The sequence below is a fragment of the Chelonia mydas genome, chromosome 1, assembly GCF_015237465.2.
Source record: "Chelonia mydas isolate rCheMyd1 chromosome 1, rCheMyd1.pri.v2, whole genome shotgun sequence".
In the NCBI taxonomy this organism is placed as follows: Eukaryota; Metazoa; Chordata; order Testudines; family Cheloniidae; genus Chelonia; species Chelonia mydas.
This window is the reverse complement of record NC_057849.1, coordinates 166,118,443-166,131,265: the sequence shown is the minus strand read 5'-3', so window position 1 is coordinate 166,131,265 and position 12,823 is coordinate 166,118,443. Positions and strand designations below refer to the sequence as shown.

Genomic DNA, 12,823 nt, shown 5'->3' with positions numbered 1-12,823 from the left:
AGAGTTTTTGATGCTGTGAACCATTCTGTTGTCTCACACTGATTCATAAAGTTCATTTGCCAATAGCTAGGAGCTTGTGAACAAAGCCATCCCTGGAAGAGTTGGATTGCATCTATCTATAAAACAGAATTTTTTGAATGCTGCCACAACGTTCGTCCCCATAAGTACGTGTGAGAGAGCAAAGGGGGTGAGAGGGAGCTGCCTGCAGGAGATTTGAAGCCTGGATCAGCCTTGTTACATAAGCTAACAAGAGACACCTGGTGTGGGGAGGGAGTCTCAGCAGATGGTTCCATATAAGAGAAGAGAAGCAGCTGTTTGGGGGAGCTGACTCTAGGAAGTCTACATGGGAGTCAGCTCTGAGCAGGCAGTTGCAAGCTGAACCACATGGCAGGTCACCCCTAATAACTCAAAAGAAAGAACTTTAAGAAGGAACCCTTCGCTCCCCATGGCTCTGAGGTCAGAGCCATGCTTTTGGGACAGATTTTTGGAACTTTGAGTTTTACTTTTGAGTTATTGTCTGAATAACCCCAGCCCCCACTCAGGGTGGTGTCTGGACGAGCAAGTGTGTGGAATCTCTGTAAAAGGGACTGGAAGAGAGAGAACAAAGGGCAAGGCAACGCAGAACCACCCCGGGCACATGGCAGGTGGCCATTTTATTTACAATATGTAAAACTATTCAGGCTTGCCTGATGTCCAGTAGTTATTACCAGAGACTGAGTCAGGAGATCTGGGTTATATTCCTGTCACTGCCACCAACTCCCTGTGCATAACTGTGAGCAAATAATCTACAAGCTTCCCTGGCTAAAAGGAGGTATGTGAGGTCATTTCTACTTTGGGCTCAACAAACCAAATGAGATATTGTCTATTGAACATCCAATGTACAGCAGATGGTTCTGCTTTTCCAGAGTCTTCAGTTGTCTAAGAAAGAATAATCATACTCATGCCTTTTCTGGAAGAGGTCAGTACTCCCGCCCCTCCCCAGGCTGATGCCAGAAATTTAAGAAACTTAACTCTAGACAAAGCTGTCAAATTTAGTAAGGAGCGATGAAAGCACAGTAGCAGCTTTGCCTGTTTGGGTATGGCTGTGACCACAAATAACCTATATGTTTTATAAACAAAATTTTGGTCACAGAAAAGTAAAATTACTTTTCAAGGATGATAATGGAAACAGAATATAATGAACTGGTAACTGCTGGTGCTGGAGATGTGCATATAAAAGAATGGGTTGGTGGTACTTGTCTCTAAAGATCAGTTCAATGTTATTTGTATTTCGATGGTAACTAGAGGCCCCGACTGAGATCAGGAACTCATCATGCTAGGAACTGGGCAAAGACATAGTAAAAGACAGCACCTACCCCAAAGAGTTTATAATCTAGGTGGATGCAGCAAACAAGGGGAAGGTGAGGAGGCAGAGGTGACAGGGAAAGGAGCATGTCTTAGCAAAATGAACATTAGTTATGGCTCACTTCCTGCCTAGCTGTTCTCAGCATATCGCATCTTGTAGGCGTCTTGGCAGAGTTGCGTTTTAAGGAGGGATTAAAGTGATCTTGAATCCACCCCACAAAAACTAAGTCTGCAGCACGGGCCAAATCCTTGCAATCCTATCACATGCAGAACTCCCATTCTCTTCACTGAGAATTACCCATTTTGAAGGGATGCAGGACCAGTTCCTACAGCTGGACGGATTATTGTTATGTTGGGGCATGGATTACTACATCTGGAGGGGGAGGAGGGGAAGGGACCTTCAAATTAAACCATAAATGAAAATGTTGATATTATCTGATCATTTAAATCTCAAGGTCTGAACTCTGATCTCCTCTGCCTAAGACTGCTCTGCTGCTAGACCACTGAGTCAGCCCCGCATGTCTTATATTTAATATTTAATCTGCAGGGTTGATAATTATTGAAAAAAAACCCTGGGTATAGTATTTATCAATTGAAAATTCTGCTCCCTATTTTTAAGGATTCTTTTTTCTTTTTATACATTTGTAGCTATACTACTACTACTACTAAAAAAAAACCTGCTGGAGGACTATATGCCAAACAGCTAATAAACTACTTAAGGCAGCTAGCAGGGGTTGTCTGAGACCTATAGAATAATTTTCATTACAGTCCAGCGAGCATAATTGACAAAACCTTATTTTTTTAATTATCTCATTTAACTTTATCAGAAAGCGAACTGGATTTTGCAAACTGACTTTCCTCATCTGCATGCTTATATTTATCTTGACTGGCCCTTTCGGCTACTCCTCTTAATCCAGTAACAAGAATGTTAAATTACCTCCTAAGAAGCAGCATCCCGAATTCCTCAACATTTTGAACACATCTTATTTCATTAAGAATATTGTATAGTTCTGATTTCAGAACACTGGAAAATCCTGATTGGTTGGCACAGAGACTTTCTTACAAGCAAGGACATGCTCACATTTTCTATATGTTAAGAAGAAAAGTGTGCGTGTGTGCAGACTCAAACAAACTGAGGTTATCTATGTAATAAATTGTGGAGTGGTACGATAACTTGTGCTCATCAAGCACTCTTGACTATTTCACCTGCATCCTACTCAGTAGCCCATCTTCTACCTTGAACTTCTCAGCAGATTCAAACACCTGCCCTTTTAGAAACAAACAAAACTTAGTCCCCTTCTGTGTATTCCGTATGGTACAGTCTAATTACATGATCACATATTATTTCTCCAATATTATAGAATATATACTGCATTATTTTCTACAATCATATTTATAATCTTTTATACTTAAATTAACTGCCAGAGTGGCCTAGCCTATACTTTTACGGACAAGTTTTCTCTCTGATAAGTTCTAAGTGTAAGATAAGTTCTTTTTTTAACTCATTCTGTTAGCACCCAAATACTATATATTTTTCCACCAACTCAGCAGCACTGTCTTTCTTGGTCCAATTCAGATGATGAGACAGTTAACTACAATGTAATTCAGCTACAAATTTACCACAGGCCAGTCAATTTTAACTGTTAGCCTTATTATTGCAGACTTAGCTGTGTAATGATGGTTATCTGTAGTTTCCATAGTTGGTTTGTAAATGTCTTCCATTCAGCTCATCCTACATACACATTATTACAAGGTAGTGCATTTGTGCCTAAGATTGTAGGAAAAAGTGTCTATACTCTGTTATTTGGGAAACAGTCTTTTTACACACTGTGAAAATGTGTACAAAGGACAGAGTTAAAGTTGCAAATGTGATTGTGACTGCATAATTTCCTGACTGAAGTGTGCTTAATCATGCAGTCTTAAAATTTCCAAAACAGTTTGGAAATTGAGAGACACAATGAAAGCCCAGATGAAGCAGGAAACTCTGATGACAAGTTGGCAGATGGCATCTGTTCCTCTTGGTTATAGTAGTATTGAATCTATGCCTTAAGTTGGAGTTGTGGGAGATGTGCTACTGCCAGTGCCATCATTTGGATGAGAGGCAAAATAAAGGTTTCATGACCATAAACAATCCATGAATATTCAGACAACTTTTTCCACTTCCACTTCCAAGAGTGAATTGTTAACTCTAATGTCTTGGACAAATTCCAAACTCAGGTAATTAGAATCCGTCTGTCTAAATCCCTCCTGTAATTTTACTTATTCAAGTTTTTCTTGATATCTTCCTGATGCACAATAGCTGCTGAATTTTCATCCCAGAAATGGCTGCACGTCAATGGTGGGAGAAGTGATCCTTACATCTAAGGCCAAAAAAGCATTTTGAGACCCTTCTTGATTAAATAGCTTTATAAATGAAAGGTACTCTGAGAGAACACTCACCCCATAAAAGTGAATTCACGGTTATAGGCATTCATTTATGAAATACTTTCATGAAGCAAACAGAAGGCTGCAAAGTGTAGCATAACAGAAGCTGTCCCTATAACATCCTAAATAGAAAAAGTTCTTTATCTCCATTTTAAACTAATCTTCAGCATACCAAGCAGGCCTTAGTTTGATTTTTACTCTCGTCAATGTTGACAGTTCCTTGCCATTTGTCTATAAAGGGAATTTTATTAATTTATATCCTGAGGTTTAGTCCCCCCTTCTTTTTTCTCATTTATTCCAGCTTTCAGCTTTAGTACCCAAAGGATTCCTCTATACTGGAGACCTGTGGAAATGATTAAACTGATCGAAGTCTGGTTTTATTTATACCCACCAAGTTAGCACATGAAAACACTTACATTTTCTTTTCAAGAGGCAATTACAATGAAAAGTGTCCCAATGGTCTCTTTCCTGACCCAGAAACCAGACATTATCAGAAATTTGAGCTCTGATACAACAGTTGCAAGCAGGTGAGAAATATTATACAACCCTTAAACACATTGTCTTCCTACGCTATTGAACCAGCATTTCAATCTCAGCGACTCGTGTGCAACGTGTTTTGAAAGAACAATTTCACTGCGTTTATCGAAAATGGAAGTTTATCACATTTAGTCTAGATTGATACAGACAACAAGCTGACTCCCATTTTGCTAGCCCAGAATACTGACCACTGAAAAACAGCACCAACAAAAACCCAATTAAAGCAATTTTGTGTATTTGAAAAACAGCTTCTAGGGAAACTTCCATGCAAAACTCTGAGCAGCCTCACCATTTTGATCAAAAACTTTTCTCACACTTAAAAACCAAGAGGCATGCCCAACAATTACTTCTTTTTATTAGCCTATAAGGATGATTAACTTGCTGGATTTTATCAGGTGACTATAAAGTTAATGGGACTGGTCTGGTGCAGAAAAAGCAGATTATCCTGGGAGTGTTCAAGAAAGACTCCACTGAAGGGTGAGCCTCAAATATTTAAAGAGACTTTCATACTGAAATAACATTTCAAACATAATTAAACCTGGATGCAGTTTCCTTTCACATGGTTTTAATGAGGTCTCCATCTGCAACTTTTGCTAGTTTACAAAAAAAAAAAATTGTTATTTAAGCTACACATGGGCAAAATGCCACAATTTATATCCAATCTTCCCAGCTTTACACCTCCCTTGACTTTTGGAGAGAAGGATAAAATGGGACCAAGATTTGGACCAACTGTGGTTTTGCTTTTCGGAACCTTAACTCACTATGTTTTACAAAATTAAAAACACCTGCAAATTTTGCTCTTACTTGAGATTGAGATGGAGCAAAGCCAGAAACATTTATTAGAAAAAACTTTCCCTCTGAAATCTGGGTTTTAGATAAAATGGGACCTGGCAAAGTTATTTAAAACCTACCACATGGCTCCATTTTGTTTCATCAGTAGTTTGCTCCTAGAAAACTCATCTTCTCCTGCTGGCAAACCGAGGATTATGACTACACTATGTGACCAAGCAAACCATCTAGGAAGCAAGGGAGTCTGTTTTTATTCACACAAAAGCATTTTCAAAGTTTGACCCAGTTTAAAAGAAAAGCTGAAACCTACTCCTCCTGGCACAAATCCCATAATAGGTCTTTGTGAAAAAAACTCCACTTCTGTGGGGTTAGGGTGGGTGGGTCTATGGGCTGGAACAGTGGCTGCTGCCCCTCTTTCCTGACTCCAGGCATTTTGATCACTGGATCAGTGCAACTGCAGATACAAAAGACCCTCCCCCTTTGGTCTACTCCCACAGCAGTCTAATTGGGTTCAGCAAAGACCTGCAGTGCTCAGGGAGAGGCATCTTCACATGCCCTTCTCTCCCACCGAGATGGCCAAAACTCTATCCCATTGTGCAGAGAGCACTACCACCTTCTTCAAGTGAGCTGTGTTGCCCTAAAAGCACAAACTATAGTCTTCTTAAAGCAACTGAACAAAACCAACATGGCAGCTGAAACTCAGATAGACATTCAGGGCCTTATCCCATGGACTGTGATTTACACTTGTGCCAAGCGTTTCCAAATCAGAACGGTAGCATTTTAAACCCTCTGCGCAGTGTACAAGCCAGTGGGAAAATGAGCCTCAGAACTTTTTCCTTAAATTTTCTTTCTTTTACCCTGTGAACTTGAGGGGAAAAACAAGTTTTTACATAGGAAGCCAAAGGTAACCATTAAGATCAAATGGAAAAGTGAGGGAGAGGGTGGGGGAAAAAAGGAGGGGAAGCCTATTAAACTCGACGTACACGTGAAAAATAAAACGAACAAATATTTGAGCTAACCTACTCAGAGAGAATTATGACTATGTATTCCCCTGGTTTTTTTTATTTGCAAAATGAAGAACAAAATGACTGATTATCTAAGCTGTAGTTACATATTAACACCACCTGACATTAATCCTCCTTTCTGTAGTAATACCACCGAGCAGTGCAAACCAGTGCAACATTTTGAGGTTGGAGACTGAACAGCTGCATTCCATTTCCAAAGGCAACAAAGTACAGAACAGCTCGGCTGCACAAAGAATCTGAGACAAGGATCAGCTCTGAGGTTTTGGACAGCTTGCATGATGTTGCTTTCAATTGCACTATCTTGCTCAATTTTCTGCTTAGTTTTGTTCTTAAATAAGCCTTGAGCTATGTGACTCCATTTTGTACTTTCTCTGTTTTCCTGAATGCTGGGTCACCATGCAGAACATCTATGTAGCTGGGATTGTACTGTGGTATACAATTACTTCAAAAATATTGCAGTTATACCAATCTGTCCTGCACAAAATAAAACCATTACTGAATTCCAGTTCCTCAGCACTGATGTGCAAGATGCTACAACCAGCTAGGGTGCCCTTGGCCAAGGAAGACGATAGTATGGAACGTGTGTCTGGATGTATACACATGTGCACACAAAACTGTACTGTGCTTGTCTGACAGCATCCAAACTGTTCTCTCCTGTTTTATAATCTCTTTACTTTCTTCTTCCCCTTTTTTAATTTTAACCTTCTCCCCCCACACCCCAGTCCCGGTGTTGTCACTCTTTTCCCTGTTCAGCCTTGTGCTGGGAATGTCTAATGCAGGGGTGGGCAAATTTTTTGACTTGAGGGCCACATCGACGTTGAGAAACGGTATGGAGGGCCGGGTAGGGAAGGCTGTGCCTCCCCAAATAGCCTCGCTCCTGCCCCCTATCAGTCCCCTCCCACTTCCTGCCCCCCTCAGAACCTGCTACCCATCCAACCTCCCCCGCTCCTTGTCCCCTGACCGCCCTCTTCTGGGACCCCCACCTCCTCTCCAACGCCCCCTGTCTCCTGACTGCCCCGCCCCCCGACAGGCCCCCTGGGATTCCCACGCCTATCCAATCTCCCCGTTCCCGTCCCCTGACCCAACCCCAGAACCTCTGCCCCATCCAACCACCCTCTGCTCCCTGTCCCCTCACTCCCCCGACCACTATCCACATCCCCGCAGAGGGGGGACAGCAGAGGAGGGGCTGGAGGCTCAGGGGCTGGGCAGGACGGTCCCACGGGCCACATCTGTAGTTTGCCCACCTCCAGTCTAATGCCTTGCTAGGTGTTTATCTGTAGTATCACAGCACCCCACCATTTATTAATGGCATTGCTGTGAGGTATGAGAGTAGCATTATCCTAATTTTTCATAAGGGGGACTGAGACACAGCAAGATTGACTTTCCCAGGTTCACTAGGAAGACTGGGGAGAGCCAGGAGCTGAATCCAGATCTGCTGAGTCCCAGTTCACTGCCCCTCCTCACTACATTATCTTCTCTTTGAAAGTCTTTTTGCAGCAGAAAGTGTATTTATGATATTATATAAAAGGAATATCGACAACATGTAATGCTTGTGACCCTCTCATCCATCTGAGAAAGACGTTGCACAGGCCTAAAGAAAATTACCCTGCAAAGAAAAAGCTCAAAACAGCTTTATCACGAACCCAAACTTGCTTCTCTCTCAAGGCAGTGTTGTGCTGCCAGTATCTTAACAGTAAGCATTCACAAAAAGTTCACCCCTTAGCCAGTGCAGCAGGGATTCACATTCTTCTGTGGAGGAACTGCAATGAAACACAGCCATTTGTTTTCCAATTTAGACACAAATGCTCTCTCATACCTTCTCTCAGAGAATCTGGCTACCTCACTTGGCAAACTAAGTTATTAAGCTGCTGGAAATGTTTACTCTTTATTTCTGTAGTGAGTATATTAACAAAATAGCACAGTGCTTGACTTATCATTGGAAGGTGTTATTGGAGGGGAATTCCCTCTAGGCAAGGATTGTTTAGCAGTAAACAAAGAAGGTTTGATTTCCTCAGGCCCAAACTCCTTTCAGTTTGCTAGTGACAAAGCCCTCAGGGAGCGCAAGAGGCCTGATATTTGGATTCTGATGGTATTGCTGTTCGTGAATCAGAAGATCATCCGAACACTCACATGGCCAAATTCATCTGACAGACTGTTCACACATAACTAACTATCCCTCAGCTCTCAGCCACTGTCCAACAACAAAACAAAACAGGCCCTGCTACTGCAGTCAACATTTGTTTGCTGCACTTTGTGAACCACACATCTCAGCTGATATTGGCAACAGACTGTAACGAAAATGAGGGGGAAAAAATGGTGGAGGCAAGTATAGTGCCATTAACAAAACTGGCAGGTGAACTATTAAAAACCTCAGAGCTGCTGTTCATCCCTCACAGCCTCCATTTGATCACGGTGAGGCTCTGTATGGTAACATCTCCAGGAGGCAACAGCTTTGTGTTGCAGGGCTGACTCTCTTTAAACAGATCAATTTTTGTACTGTGGGATTTTTGCTGTGACTAGTTCAGGGACACTTTAAGATACCATTAAATCCCCATTTCCATGGAGTGATGTGTAAATCCACATTACTCAGCACATCAGTCCAAAGGATGACACAGGTTGTCAGTCCCAATAGTTTTTTTTTTTTTTTTTAAGTAGGAAAAGATTTAGCTCTTTTTGACATGGAGCTGACCCCATATCTGCACATTAGTTACTTTGCTCCCAAAACCTAGACTAAAATATTTACTTCTTTGTACTCCTTTCACTGGAGGCTCTCCAATATACTTTAGAAGTTTATTTATTCCTCACAATCCTCTTGTACGGCAGATATGCTATCCACGTTTTACTGAGAGGAAAACTTAAACGCAGTGATGTTAAGTGATCTGCCCAAGGCCATGCAGTAAATCAATAGAAAAGCTATGATTAGATTTATCTCAAGCGCTACCCCCACGTAACTTTCAGCTGTGAGCTACTGACCACACTGTCCCAAAGGAAACTGTGTGTTGATCTATAAATTGCTAACCTATCCACTAATTAAGGACTGGAGACCAGGCTTTTCACTATCCTTATGATACGAGTCAGAGGCCACAACATGTCGCATCTTACTCTTAACATATGGTTGCACAACACCCTGCACCATCCACTACCACACCACAGACTGCATGTCTTTTCATCCTGTCAAAATTAATCAGAGATCCCATGCTCCAAAACATACACCAGGAATCACACTTTTCCACATTCACCCCAAATATACAGGATATACACTACAAGCCTTTATAAGAAAGGCCTGAGATTCCCCTTTTAATTGATACAGGGTAAAAAGGTGTGCTCAAGTTGTAGGAGCCTACAAAAGACTTCACCATCATCATTTATATATGTAACTGGGAAGATTTCAGTTTCCTTTAAGTGCCAGGTAACAGGGTTCTATAACTGTATCTGTGGGATAAACAAGCGTACCAGGATTTTGGAATAGAGGGGCTGAGTTAAAGCTGATGATGAAATATTAACTGGTTAATTAAAAATAAAACCAACCAACCAAAAAAACCCAAACCCTAGCATCTTCAAATTCTGTGATTTTGAGATTTGTGTTTTCACCTGTAACCCAGTATTCCTCATTTTAAAAATATTTATTGTTATAACTACAATGCTGTTGCACATTAATCATCTATCTGAAAGACTTGTTTGCAGCAATTTTTGTTTTCTGCCTTGTGTTGTACAACGCACAATCTTGGAACGTGGAAGCCCAGCTTTTAAGTCTTTCCTACCACTGTGGTTAAGTAGTGACAGTCTCACACACAATCCAGCTGACAAGCAGTTTTCCTTCCAAAGGGGAATTTTCCCCCACAAAGTGGATTTTTTTCCATAAAGGAAACCATCCTACTCAAGTGACATCAGGGAGAGGTTCTCTGACATAGTCTATTCTGACAAATAAGAGGTTAAACCTCTTACATAAGCCCAACTCCTGGTCATCATCACCAACGTTCTAGCACATCAGAGAACTGTTTAGACGACTTTTAACCACAAGAATGTGTGGTGGCGGAGGAATGTTTGTTTCAAAATCTCAGTCGCCATATATTTCCAACTGTCTTTTTTTTCTGCTCTGGCAGATTAATGAATGCTTTGGATGCATTTCCAAATTTATCACTTGCATCACTTTCCAAAAAGTGGAAAGTTGCTGAATCTGTCTCTTCTAACTCTACATAACTTGTACAATTGACTTAAAATGTTGTCAGTGCCCTAAGGGTTTTTCCATCTAGTGTCAGTAAAATATAAAATGACTGACTGTTTTCCACAAACTCTGAGTGGGCTCATTTTTCTCTGGGAAATACAGACTGTGACAAAGTTCCTCCTCTACCTTGGTGGGTCCTGCGCTTATAGGCGGATTTTGCTCGCCTCAGAGATTCACAGTAGCCCTCAGTTTGGCCACTTTCGTGGCTCAAATCTGCCGTTCACTCAGATAACCTCATCACTGGCCAGCATGGGGAAAAGGAAGAACAATCCCCACAGTCTCTGCTGGTCCACCCAGTGGGTCGGGGGGGACAGGCCAGGGACCTTCCCCTCTGGTGGGACAGTCCAAGTCAACTCCTCCTGTATCCAACAGGGAGCTGGGGGGATGGGGGGAACCCGGGCCCACCCTCTACTCCGGGTTCCAGCCCAGGGCCCTGTGGATCACAGCTGTCTATAGTGTTTTGTGTAACACCTGTGTGACAGCTATAACTCCCTGCGCTACTTCCCCATGGCCTCCTCCCAACACCTTCTGTATCCTCACCACAGGACCTTCCTCCTGATGCCAGATAGCGTTTGTACTCCTCAGTCCTCCAGCAGCATGCCCTCTCACTCTCAGCTCCTTGCGCACACCTCACTAACTGGAGTGAGAGCCTTTTTAAACTAGGTGTCCTGATTAGCCTTAATTAATTCTAGCAGCTTCCCAATTGGCTACAGGTGTCCTAATTAGCCTGCCTGCCTTAATTAGTTCTAGAAAGTTCTTGAATATTCTGGAATAGTCCCTGTTATTTTACCCAGGGAAAAGGGACCTGCTTAACCTGGAACGAATGTATCTACCTTCAAGCACTCTTTTGTAGCCATCTGGCCTGACCCTGTCACAAGACCTACAATTTTTGGACTACATTTAGTCATTACAAATACGGATTAATTAAAAATTACATCCAATCCACATCTTGAAACTGGTGTTTATATCACAATTAACAACAACAATATTTAAGATTCTGTTCTGGAGCTGAAGTCAATGCCCAACAATCCTCTCACAAACGAGCTCTGTCCCCCAGCATCCCAATATTTAAGCACACAAAAATCACAAAACTTTGAGATGGAAAAGACATCTTACGTCTTACTATTTGCACACCACACTGTAGCACTTAACTATTACTTTGTTGGGATTTGTGGGTGCTTTCAACTTCTGAAGCTCAGGTCACTTTTAGTATCAGGTGCCTAAATGCAGATTAAGGAGCATAACTTTAGGGATCCAGGTTTGAAAATTCTGGGTAACATCCTTAGTGAATCTCTCATGAAGGAAAAGAAAATGTTATTCTGTGCCTTTATAGAGGGGAATTGTACTTTGGTGCGTTCCTCTCTCTAGGATATCTAATGTGATTTCTACATAGCAGGTGAAGTCTGTGGCATACTGCTTACTCTGGGAGGGATGGCTTGCAGAGCTGTGATATAGTTCTCCAGAGCAATGCGGCGACGGTCATTCAGCATGGCTTCCACTCTGGCCATGTGAGTCTCCACTAGCTGCTGTCTCTCATTTGCTGCTTCTTGTTCCAGTGATTCCACTTTCTCCTGGAAATGCTGCATGTTTAAAGAACAATAGTAGAACAATGGTTAAAGAGCTTGGCAGAGCAAGGGTAAGTACCTTTTGCACAGAGCATTAAAATCCTTGTCTACAAATGATGGAAGTGACCTGCCTTTTACTACAGCCAAGTGTGTTGATCTGTACAATTTCTGAACCCTCCCCACACTGGCTTAAAATGGGAGCTTAGGTGCTTACCATGTCTGATCATCTGGCCATATTAACCAATCAAATATTTTTGCCTATTTCAGCATGACAACACATGAATCCTTCATGTGAGTCTTAGGATCCTGTTCAAGGTGATAAGATTCAGTGCAGGAAAGCACTTGATTTTAATAGGCACCTTGCCCTTGGAGATTCTCAGCCTCTTCTGACTATCCTGAACATATATATGGGGGAAAAATAATTCCCCCTTCAACAGAATGAGACATCAGAAATTTACTTAACATTGGTCACTTAGAAAACAAAAAATGACCACGAGCTGGAAAAAGTCTGAATGGACAAAAGACACTGAGCAAGACTGCAGGATTTAATAAGTAATATTCTGGTTCTTGATTTGTATCCGTCTTGTGATGCTGCACTGAAACCAACCTGGAAGTATATGAATGCCTTCCACATTAATTCAAGTGGCCCCAGTGGACCCAAAGGAGTCTCTGGCTCTTTGGATTACAGGCAGCTCTACTTGGGCTAGGTTTTTGTGTGTGGTTGGTGTGCTATCTGGAGGTATGTGGAGGGGGAATGCTTTCCTTTCATTCTATTAGCATATTCAGATAAATTTGGTGAACCCTCTGCCCTGATGCAGGCCCTCCAAACATTTCCAATATTTCAGAAAGAAAAATAGATAATTTCCAGTTTGGTTGAAGGTTTGTTTTGAGTGAGGTTGGTTCCTATTCCAACC

General features: G+C 41.8%; 1 protein-coding gene across 7 annotated transcripts in view; it reads right to left on the bottom strand.

Annotated features, from left to right (window-relative positions):
• LOC102936614 (amyloid beta precursor protein) overlaps positions 1 to 12,823 on the bottom strand; it is a 301,370-nt gene that overhangs the window by 62,365 nt on the left and 226,182 nt on the right. For all 7 annotated transcript variants that reach the window (XM_037905593.2, XM_037905604.2, XM_037905609.2 and 4 more), the window contains one exon: positions 11,766 to 11,924. In XM_037905593.2, the coding sequence (XP_037761521.1) occupies positions 11,766 to 11,924 (159 nt within the window). The remainder of the gene's footprint in view (positions 1 to 11,765; positions 11,925 to 12,823) is intronic.